Raw genomic sequence first — 12,028 nt, 5'->3', positions numbered from 1 at the left:
GGCACCTGATCAATAAGCAATTGGATGTGTGCAATTTGTGGCAATATTGGGGATTTTCTGCAAGTCCTGAGTTGCAAGGCAGTAAATTATAAAGAAGGGCAAACTAGATAGGAGGGCAATTTAACAGAAAGGCTATAGCCAGCTTGGCCAAATGTAGGAGTGTGGTGGGGGTATGTCTTAATAGATGGTACCCTAGCAGCAGCTTCAGAAGGGAAAACCTAAATGGGGAACTGGTGGGGGAAGCAAAGTGATTTGACTGAAGTGGGTTCTGCTAAAATAACAAAGATAACGGTTGGAAGGTTGTGAATTAATTATAAACTCTGGCATTGCTTTGAGAAACCCTCCAGTCCCTTGTTTTTTGGTATGCCATGCCATTACAAAAGGGGAAAGACCATGTGCAACAGGCGTAATGCCTCCCTTAAAAGGGCCGACCAGCTTGTACTGCTGCTTCACATTCGTTCTGCACAAGACAATGTTACAGGATCATGGGACATTGTCAAGTGAGTTGTAGCTTGGGATTGTAGTCACAGCAAGCTTGGGACGCTTGCAGGGTGCATACCTGTTCCACTCAGGGGGACTTTAGAAAAACGTGGGTTCATTCTGGGTGCTTGGTCCAGATGTTGGTAGAGGGGATAGTGCATGCAATGCAGCGCCTGAGACTTTCACTTTTTATTAATATTTTCATTTTATGATGTGTCCTTCAATGTTCTTTCTTCACACCACCTCCCCCCCCCTTTTAATTGGTTGCTCTCAGGTACATAGCTACTGATACGTCAGTGACTGGTAACTGCAAATGTTTTTTCATATTTTTGATGCAGTAGCAAATGTGCAACTATTCTTCCTTAAGATAGACTTGCATTCTAAATACATTGGACTTCTCTTTTATAAGGCTGTCAATATGTATACACCTTTAAATATACAGCAGACAAAAAAGTTGTTGGCGTTCTTACAGTGTGAAAAACCTGAAGGTCTTTCACGACTCTGGTGATCCCTTATTCAGGTGGCCAGCAAAGGGCCATCGATATTGGATCCTGACCCTGGGGGGTTGATAAGTGAGGGAGAATCACCTGGGTAGGTGGTCCTCTGGGAGTGGGGGACGAGACACCAGAACGTCAGACATGGTATCCCCAATTTCCTGACAGTTATTTACCCCATATTCCCTCTACTTTTATGGGATACTACAATTCTCATAACTCCCCTCTTTTCCTAATCAGCCCACCTACTGAGACTAGGAAGAGGAAGACTGAGACTTGGAAGATTACCACTAGTAACATGTACTGGCTTTGTCCCACGAAAAAGGCCAGGCAAGGTCAGGCACTCGGTCACAGTCACACACACCTGAAACTCATGGACTGCTTTTCAAACTATAAAATGTGGAGCATGCAAAGGCACAGAGAGGAAGGCGGGCTGAGAAGGAAGGTAAGCTGGATGGCGAGACGGAGGAGCAGCTGAGAGAAGTGCAGAGAACCAGTCAAGGGAGAATGGGATTCTGAGACACTGAGAGTGGAGGCAGGAGAAAGCGTGGCAAGGAAGCTGTGTCTCCAAGAAGCCAGAAGAGTTCAGAGTAGGGAACCAAGGGGCCGGCTAGCCCCCTTGCTCCATGCACCAGCAAACTGCTCATTTCCTCCCCTGGGCCACAAGGGAGTGTCCGAGGGGCAGGTGCGCAAGGCTCTGACCTCGACGAATTGAAAACTGAAGGACGTGCAAAAGCAATCATAGCCGGCGAGTTCAAAGAAAAAGTGAGCCCGGTTTGTGCTACGAACAATTGTGAAAGATAGTGTCACATGCATAGTAGCCGGTCAAGTGGCACAGCGAGTAGAGCGCTCGGTTTGACATCCGTGCAGAGCCTGTGAACGCAGGTTCGAATCCCGGCAGCGCCAAACTCAGCGTTTCATCCTTCTGAGGTCGATAAATGAGCACCACACACCGTGGGTAATAATAAGCAGCGCTCAGATACCTGAGGGTTCGTAGCGCTATATAAATGCCAAATTATTATTATTAAGGCTATGTGTTGAAGAATTAAGACACTGAATTGAAAGCTTAAAAGTATTTAGCCGGCAAAGGAGCCGATGAGAAACAAAGTAACGGAGTGGTGCTGTGTGAGAATGCACGTTGTTGAATGCTCACTGAAAGGTAAAAGAACAGTGAATAATGAAAGGTGGTGAAAGCCATTGAAGGGAAGGGCACGAGGGAAAGAGAGCGTACAGAGAGCCCAAAAGGCTATTGTGAAACGAGGAACAGTGTGGCCGAGGGCCTTTTCTGCTACACCAAATGCAAGAGGCACTGATATTAAGAAACAAACCCTTTTGTCAGAGTGGTCATGCATAGGGGGAGAATACTGTTCAGTTGCAAAGGTCTCTGACAGGTGAACATTGTGAAAGAGATGTACAAAAGTTGGGGAAGGGAGATTCCCTGAGGTCCGAGATGCTGAGCTGTTTGAAGCCGGGTGAGGGAAGCCCGAAAGAATCCCTTTAAGAGAACTGTGATTAATATTGGTACATTGAAATAGAAGAGGAGAGCCTAACAGATTTATAAGATATTGAACTGTGCATGCTCCCCACCTTGAAGAAACTTTGTAAGAACCCCATTGAACTGAACTTGGGGAAGGGAGTGGTGAACCACTTTCATTGCCATTCTGACATTCTTTTAATACTCTTTATTTTCATCCATTTTTCCCAGTTAGTTGATGTGAGGGCAAGTATAGGTTTTTGATACAGAGTTTTTACTTTGTTTGACTGACTTACTTGGACCATTTTATTTTACTTAGATGGTCGAGACTACTCTCATTCTAGAATTGGGGCCAGTTAGGAACTCTCCAACCCCAGTCAAACTTAATAAATGTGTTGAAACTTGTACCTTTTTGTGTCTGCGCCCTTACTTGTGATGCCATGCCTGCCTCATAACGGTGTCTACTTTAATTTAAAAAGCAAGCACCCACAATTGCTTACCATCTTCTTGCCACAGCTCATACTGGACACACCAGTAGAGAGAACTTTATTATAGGGGTACACTTGATTGCATTTCTTAAAACAATAATACCCATTGCGCAACTGTTGTGTTCCCAATGAGTGATCATTGTATACCACAAACATCACACATTGTGCAAATAAATGGCTAAAAGTGGGAAGTTATAACACTGGGCTGCACACACCTGGGGTTTTAATGCTTGTGAGTTGATGGATTGTTCTGTTCTAGATCTTTCGGCGTGGCACAGGTCGTATCCTGGATCCTTCCTGGGTGGAATTAAAGAAAGAGGTTACAATTGCCGTGGAAAATGAGGTAACTTTTTTTGAAGTTTTTTTTGTTGCGAGTTGCCTCTTTGAAAATGGGTGATAGTCTCTTGAGTGCTTTGTGATATCAAATGTCTGTGTATCTGTGTTCTTTCAGCATCCTTGCTTCACAAAGATTTTCTTCTGGGCATTATTATTACTGAGTAACTTAAATGACGTGAGACTGAATGCATAGGATTATAGAGGGGAAGTTGGCAGAGACGGTTATTTGGTGTAACTATAGATTTCATACCCCACCTAACTCTGCCTTTTATATTGAGAATTGAATTGAAATACTTTATTTGTTAGTACTGAAGGCCATGAATGGTAGCGTAAACTCTATTTTTTTTTCTTTTAAGCTTCATAGCAGTGTAACAGAGTATGAGATCTCACAGGAGGAGTTCCGCCAGCTACAGATAGATTTCTGGTCTAAATTCTATGCCTGTTGCCTTCAGTATCAGGAAGCCCTCTCCCGCCCATTGGCTCTGCTAGTGAACTCCAACGCGAACATGGTGTGCCTGCTGAAGAAGGTAAGGACTTTGACTTTGTGGGAATCATTGTATTATGCTGATACGTTGGTGTGAGGTCCTGATCTGATTTACTTTTTTCCCAAAGGTTCCTCAACTAAAACTAAAGCCTCATCAGAGACTCAGATTCCGATATGCGCTGCCCCGGACAAGACCTTGAGTTACTATGGTCAGTCTGCCTCCGAGGCAGCCCGTTTCCTTGTGCAAGTCTGCTTGTTACTTGGTTGTGACTTGTCATAGATGGCACAAGAAACACTCCCAAGTTAAGCCACCCTTCACGGTGTTTCATAAGGACAGGGTTGTCCTTAGGGTTCGTTCGTCCTTCCTTTGTTCTGAAAGTGGTGTCGGAATTTCATTTAAGCCAGAAGGTCATTCTTCCGGCATTTTATCCTCCTCCGCATCCTGGTAAGGAAGAGGAGAGGCGCCATAGGTTGGATCCTAGGAGAGCTTCAAGTTTCTACATTTCACGCATGTCCCGGGTCAGAGTGGACGATCAGCTCTTTATAGGATACGCTGGAAGGCGTTTGGGACAAGCTGTTAGTAAGCAGACTTTATCTAGATGAATTATCTTGGATATTTCTGAATGTTGCTGCTTGGCGGGTAAGGACCCTCCGGTAGGCTTACAGGCCCATTCTACTAGGGGCATGGCTGCCTCTACTGCCCTGCAGAGGGGTGTTCCTATTCGTAACATCTGTGAAGCAGCCACATGGGCTTCGGTCCATACTTTTGTAAGACACTACTCCCTACATTCTATCCATGGGCAGGATCTGGCCTTTGGCAAGGTGGTCCTCTACTCTGCAATTTGATTGGGCATTCTAAATTTCTAAATTCTTTTCCCTCCTCCATACGTTGGTACTGCTTTGGGAGTCTGTCATAGATATGGAATATGTCAGAGGACCCAATCCCCCCGAAGAAAGTTACTTTCTTACCTGGTAACATTCTTTCGATGGGATGGTCCGATGACTTATTCCATATCGCTCCCTCCCTGCCCGCCCCGCTACAGAATTTATTTTGCGATTGCAGCTTACGTTTCCGCAAGGCTTTCTGTGGTCATACTGGCAGAAGATTGGTGACACACGTTCTGGGGAAAACACTACAACTGAGGCTACGGGCGTCGTGCGTCCTACTTATAACATCTGGTGATATCGGCTCGACGGAGGCCCACGAGGACAGCGTATCGACGTCAATGAGGCAGGACGCAGACACCGAAAATTTGCCGAACCAGCACAGTTGTGGTGATTACCGGTCATAGATATGGAGTACGTCATCGGACCATCCCATCGAAAGAACGTTATCAGGTAAGAAATTAACTTGTTCTTCTCTTTACATAAGCATCTAAGCTCCTTACATTCCAGGTAAGTACTTTTATAGTTCCAGCCATAAGCATTTGATCAATACAGTGGGGCTACCTGCCACTGACAAATCAGGTGGCACCCCAATCTCCTCATGTGGTAACCCAGGCAAAAACAATGAAGCTACAATTCTCCTTTGACATTTGTGCAGGCAAAGCACATTCCCCTTGAACTACCCCACCCTCCCAAACTAATAACGGCCCAATATCTTTACTAGAGCTCAGGCATAGCCGCTTCCCACATTTGCCCCCAGTATGCATACTTGAGTCTGATGCACAGCGGGTGGACACAAAAACAAGTGCCCCATAAATAAAACTTGGAGGGCATGGCGATGTACAGCCATAAGTCTGTTTTTCTCCCGCATAGTGTATTGTCGTCCAATGGTGCGTCCAGCCATGTAGAAATGTATAAATTACAAGGACCCCTCTCAAAAGGGCAAACTGTCTGCCTGACCAGGTCCCGCTTGTCCTCGGGCACTCCTCTGCGCTCTAGTCTTGCTGAAGTAACACAGGTAGAACCTTAAGTTCAATAAAACGATTCGTAGACTGGTCCAACCACTGATCATCGAGCTTCGATTATGTCTCTCATGAACAACCGCTTCATCTCCTTCACCTGGGCGTATCTTCTCTCTGTCATCCATGCGTGTACCTCCTCCGGGAGATCAAATAACCAGGACCCATTTTTTGTGTATGATTTTTAGTCATGGTGGGTAGATCAGCATGTATTTCAGGCACGTTTTGGTCGCCGAGAATTGTGTACCTGGAAGCTATAATCGGGGTAGACCGCCAGGTCTGCCCAAGCTCTCTTCAGTGCCCCTCCTTGTCTGGAATAGCCTAGTATCTTTTTCCTGTCTTTATTGTTCAGTACCTTTGCAATTATTGGTCTGGGGTGCGCCCCAGCTGGGGATGCCTCGTTGGTGCTCTGTGTGACCTCTCAATTGTGATGCCCTGTGTGAGGTTGCTGGGCCCAATTGCTTGGAGTAACATATTTTCTATGTACGTTGTGGGGTCAGTGCCTTCTCCTTCAGGCAGGCCAACTATGCAGTCATTGTTCCTTCGGGCCCGTCCTTCCGCTTCTTCTATTGTTTTCTAGCAGGTTGACCCTTTGTTGCAACACATGGACATTAGTGCGTCTCTCATGGAGCCCCTCAACCTTCTTTCACCTGTGTCTCCAGGGTAGCAGTGTGCTCCGACAGGCTACGAACATCTTGGCACAATAGGCCTAAGTCTATTTTCACTGCTTCAATTTGTGTCCCCAATGAGGCTTTCAGGTCAGTGATCACCTGCATCCCTTGATCATGCAATTCCATTGAGTTTCCCATTGTCGCTTGCAAGGGCTCTATATTTCGTCCAGGAGCCTATTGTATAGTCTTGGCGTAGTTGTCTAGCGTCGATTGGCCTGCCTTCATTTTGGCCACTTTAGGAGGCATCCAATCTGCTTATCCCTGACAGGCTGTAATTATTATTTCTGATAGGTGTTAATCTGTTTAGAATCACATGCTGTGCATATGGTCCGACATCTAGTGGTAATTGCAGAGTATTGCATCTTTCTTTCGAGGATCGAAAGGGGACGTCGACATGGGCGTGAATGTAATACTATCCGTGACATGTAGTGTAACCAAAATCCCTCGCGTGTCGAGGTCCCTCAGATTTTTTTTTTCCGCCCAACTATTTGGGCGCCTTATGCAGAACTCGCAAGAGTTGATATTACAAAATAGTTATTTCATTGTTCCACGACCGATGGTCGTATGGCCTTCGACTACTTCTCTCAACGACTACTTCATGGACCCCTTCGCCGAAGACCTCCACTTCTGTTCAGCGACTGGTGTATCGATAGTCTGTCAACCGCGTGTCCTCGGCCCTCTGGCCACGCTATGACAGTAGGGAGAGTGGGGCCCTGGGTTGATTCTTTCTGAGAATACTTTTCCTCTTCCCCTGTCTTACCCTTTCTTGTCTGGCTGCCTTTCACCTTTTCTATGGAGAGGACTCCATTTAAATTGTGTCCATTTTGCAACGGAAACTATCCTTGGAAAGACGCCCATCGCAAATGCAATAGAGGATTTCCTTGTGACCATGACCTAGCGTTCCTGTAAGTCCTGCAAACCATTTCGTCCCAAGATGTTAAAAGATAGGCAAACAAAGTGGTAGGGGCGGCCTTCGCAATGCAGGCAGAGTGGTTCCCCTATGGGCGCCGGTGCTTCGAGTGACGAGGATTCTAGCGACAGCCATGGCTCTGACCTGGAGGCCATAGATCTTCCAGCGGAACCCTCCGGTTCCCAGATGCCCGGCCCAACAGGCGGACCACGGTACTGTTAAGGGGAGTTCACACCCCAGCGACGGGCACACACACACACCACCCAAGGAAAAGCACACAACCCCAGAGTCTGGACTGATATGTCGAGGAAGCATCGAACGCCAACAGGCCTGCGGAAAAATTTGAAGGTGCCTGCCTAACCTCACGTCCTGGCGCCCTCCCCGCAACCGTTCTCAGTATTGCGACTGGCATTCTACTTATAACGGTGTTCCCACTAAAATGCACATGAGTGCCGACACGCCGTCTAAGAGGGCATCGGCTCCTAAGGATTCGGTGGAGTCGACCACCACGGCGACGCCTAAAGGCACGTCGAAAATCCATCATACAGCTGCCGAAATTCCACGAGTGTCTTGCTGCTTTTGTTTCAGCAGCGGAACGACCCAGAAGCCCCCCTCCACCGCCCCCGAAGAGCCTTTCCCCTCCTCCAGCCCCCCTCCCTGGTGGACTAGGCAGAGGTTTGAACATTTTATGGATAAGATGTCCCAATACATAGACTTTTCTGAAAGATACATTACTCCCAAGAGACCTAGGGAGGACGACTCCGGCCCCATTCCACCAAAGCTGCAGAATCTTCCCATTCAAACACAAAATCATCAGGAGTAGGTATTTGAGTATTCTGAGCCAGGGGAAAACATGAGTGTCCTTTTAGTCATGAGGACAATCCTTTTGGTCAGGACAAGTGCCCAGACTGGGGACAAGATCAACCAGCAGATGAGGGGCCTTGGCTCTCTCCCACTCCTACCCCAGACATTATTTGCCTGTACCCACCTTGCCCCACCTCAACAGAGGCAGCCATCACCAATAGATGACCAGATGGTGTTTAATGCCATCCTAAAGAGGGCAGCAGACCACTTTTAGATCGCCACACAGAAGGCAGTTCAGGACTCTTAAAGAAAAACCTCCCTCAAGTCAAGCTATTCCTCTGCTAAACTCTATAAAGAAGCGCCTTGCTCCTTCCTCATTGTCTCCTTCCCTTAAAAGGGCTGTCAACCCTCGGGTTGAGAAACTGTTTTGCCCCTCTCCATCTGACCCTATGCACATTCGAGGACATGTTACAACCACCACAAAAAGGGCAGGGGTGCTACTGTCTACGGCAGAGCCCCCCCGCCCCCTTGACAAGGACTGCAAAACACTCTATGCCCTGGGCAAGCGCATTACCACATCTGCAGCCTATTCCACTAGGATTTCGAATAATACCACCCTTCTTGCCAGTTACAGCGACGTGCAAAGGGGCCTGCTCCAAGAAGGCCTCCATGAGTTCACGGTACCCACGTGATCATGCCTGCTGGCGGTTGTCTGAGGGCAGACCGGTCACCCAAAACATTCTGAAAAACACACTACATGCTGCTGAAACGGCGGGATGCACTCTGGCAGAGGGAACTCTCCTACAGAGACATGCCTGGCTAAAAAATTCAGGTTTCAAGCCGGAGACTATGGCCTCCTTGATAAATAAGCCCGTAGAAGAGTGACTTGTTTGGTAAGGCTGTGGATGACGCCTTGGAAACGGCTAAAAAAGAGCATGAGATGCTAAAATCCCTCAATCAGATCATAACCAAGCCTTTCAACAGGTTAGGTGCAAACTCTCGCCATTCCTTTCGGGGTCAGTCCTTCTCCAGATCTCCACACTGGCAATATGGCACAGGAGGTAGCCCATGGTCTTGACAAGGCTCAGCTTGCAACAGCCAATCTCAGCAAAAGGGGACAGTGCAGAGGAAAGAGTAGAGGCAGAAACTTCACCCGTCCGGGTCCCCTCCCATGCCTCCCCGTTCGGGGGACAGTTGTCCTAATTCCTTTATGCATGGAAGGGATCAGATCACAAAAGTGGGTGCTCAAGACAGTCAGCCACAGTTATTGTCTTGAGTTCTGCTGGGCCCCTCGATACCACCCAACAAGGAGCAGACGCCTATCACCAGCTCACCTGCAAATCTTGCTAGAAGAGGTGCAGATCGTTCAGGAAAAGGGCGCCATAGAAGTCATCCCCATTCACCAGTCAACAAAGGTATTTAATCAGTGTACTTCAATTTACCCAAAAAGGATCTCAACATGCGCCCTGTGTTAGACTTGCGCCCAGCGACCAAGTATGTCAAACCACAAAAGTTCACTATGACAACACTTCAGGAAGTAATCCCACTGCTGGTGCAGGGGGATTACATGGCAACATTGTACATGAAAGATGCATACTTTCATCTTTCAAGGTTGCCAGCTCACAAAGTACCTAAGGTTCATGACAGAGCACAAGCACCATCAGTCCAAGATCCTTCCCTTTGGCATTGCCTCAGCCCAACGGGTGTTCACGAAGGTATTGGTGGTAGTAGCTGCTCATCTGCGCAGGCAATCCATCCCAGTCTACCCTTACCTCGAGGACTGGCTAATAATAGAGGATTCGTACAGAACATGCCTACAAATACCCAAAAGACGGTAGAGCTCCTGTTCTGTCTAGGGTTCTCGATCAATGAGAAAATGTCCAGCCTAGACCCCAGCCAAGTCAAACACTTTCTGGGGGGAGGGGGGTCTCTAATTCGGACCAAAGACGGTCTCTTCTTTCCCTCCAACGAGAGGGTTCAAAACATGCTGTTCCAGATCCCTCACTATGTAGCCAATCGCGAGGGGTCCATAAACAAGGCCGTGCGACTCTTGGGGATGGTGTCCTCATGCATCTATCGAGTTCCTCACGCTCGTCTGCGCTTGCTCCCCAAGCAAGAGTGGCTCTTAAGCCAATGGTGTCAGGCCAGCGGACAATGGGACGAACTAGTGGTTGTCTCGGCAGCCCCATCCACATCTGATCTGATGGGCGACAACCATCCTTCATCTGGTACCTTGAAAAAGGCGCCAGATTCACGAGAAGCACAAGAATTGATTGTTGGAAACCTTTTCTGTCAACTGCTGCTGCAAGTTCCCATCCAGTGTCTGTTCTTTTGTCGCCACAACAAGAATCCAGAGACTGGGTCCGTTGCTGCTGCAGCGTGAAGGCGTCCATCTGCAAGCTCTTCTTCACTGCTGAGTTACTGTGGTTTATGGTAATACCTAAAGTCTTGTCATTCCTTTGTGACTAGGGTGGTGATTCGTGTGTTTGGGAATTCGCCCATACCGTAACGCAGAAACACATCTAGGGAGCAATCTATGAAGTCCGTGAACACTTTCTACTAACTGTAAAGTCTGTACTTGCTGGATGAGAAATCCTCCGGAACTCTGGCTTTCCTTCATCTGAGCTCTACCCTGCTTACTGTTGGCCTCTGGATAACCAGTTTCCCTCTTCTGCCTCTGCAATCCCCATGCCTTAGAATAGGGAAGGACTTGTAAGCATAAGGCCCATGACTAGAAAATACACCAAGTGTTGTAAAGTACTTGACTGTAAAGGTAAGTCTGCAACTTTGATTCCTGAAACAGAATAAGTTACAAAGTGTTAATAAGTTCTTGCTTGCCTTTGAATTGTGTTCCACGCCTGTAAAAAGTAAGAGTTGGCATTTCTTTATTCCTGAAACTGAATAAGTGTAAATGTTTACTAATAGGGGTTTACTCGCCTTGAATAGCTGCTGCCATTCGTAATGTGTAACATTTAGTTTCTTAGTTATTTACTCAGTGGACATTTGTATGGCGCTGATACACCGGTGTTTTCAGGCACCACAATACAAGAGGTTGATGGGGTGGAGAGACATGGGAATCAAAAAGTAGGCACAAATAAACACCAACACGATTATATTGGCCTTGTGACAATCGTACTGTGCAAGTGTATGACAAGGTGCTAAGTGCAAGGGGGTAGAGGGAGGAGTAGGGTACTCCCAAGGGTGGGGCGTGCAAGTGCTGGGCGGGCCAAGGCGGCAAGAACCAGGGGAAGAGAGAGAGGGTGGGGAGGATGAGTGCTGTGGAGTGGGAGGACCAGGTTGGGCTAGTCCGGGGAAGCGAGCCTGAGGGCAACTGCGAGCAAAGGAGGCAGGGGAGGTGCTAGGGGGTGGTCTGGCCCATGTAAGACTCACGAAGGACCAGGCTGCACTCACAGCCGCAGATGGTGAGTTTAACAAGGGAGGGTAAGCGGGAAGGAAGTGGAGAAAAGGAAAGTCTTGAGAAGTTTCCGCAACTTAAAAAGGTCCGGCTCAAGTCTGAAAGGGGGCTGGCTGTTCCAGAGGAAGGAGCCAGCAGGGGTAAAGGATCTACCTCCCACTCTCTACTTGGAGAAATGTTTGACCTGCGGAGTTGGAGCCAGAAGACCGAATCACTCTAGACGAGAAGTATTTAGGGGTGGGGGAAGCTGCATGTAAAGGTATCCCAGACTCCAGACAGTCTTGTGGATGATGCAAAGGTTCTTGAATTTGATCCTTGCGGTCACCGGAAGCCAGTGGAGAGATGCGGTACTTGGGCTTGAGGCCAAGGATAAGTCTCGCAGTCCTATTCTTGATTACTTGAAGACGGCGAAGGTAGGTGTGAGACGGGCCTCAACGACCGGTGGGGGGGTGTCTGTACTTCCGCTCCCTATATGGTGGAGGAGAGGCACAGGAGACCCCAGCCAAGATTCTCTATTCGGTAGCAATGGTCGAGCAATCAAGGCCTAGCTTCTCAGGAGGTGATGCAG

The 12,028-nt window shown here is 47.8% G+C and overlaps 1 protein-coding gene across 1 annotated transcript in view; it reads left to right on the top strand.

Annotated features, from left to right (window-relative positions):
• Positions 1–12,028, top strand: part of NUP160 (nucleoporin 160) — a 1,937,143-nt gene that overhangs the window by 552,493 nt on the left and 1,372,622 nt on the right. The window contains exons 12-13 of the mRNA XM_069623088.1: positions 3,196–3,279; positions 3,629–3,799. Of these exons, the coding sequence (XP_069479189.1) occupies positions 3,196–3,279; positions 3,629–3,799 (255 nt within the window). The remainder of the gene's footprint in view (positions 1–3,195; positions 3,280–3,628; positions 3,800–12,028) is intronic.

Source organism: Ambystoma mexicanum, chromosome 11, assembly GCF_040938575.1.
Source record: "Ambystoma mexicanum isolate Mex_15411 chromosome 11, UKY_AmexF1_1, whole genome shotgun sequence".
In the NCBI taxonomy this organism is placed as follows: Eukaryota; Metazoa; Chordata; class Amphibia; order Caudata; family Ambystomatidae; genus Ambystoma; species Ambystoma mexicanum.
This window is presented reverse-complemented; position numbering and strand designations above follow the sequence as displayed.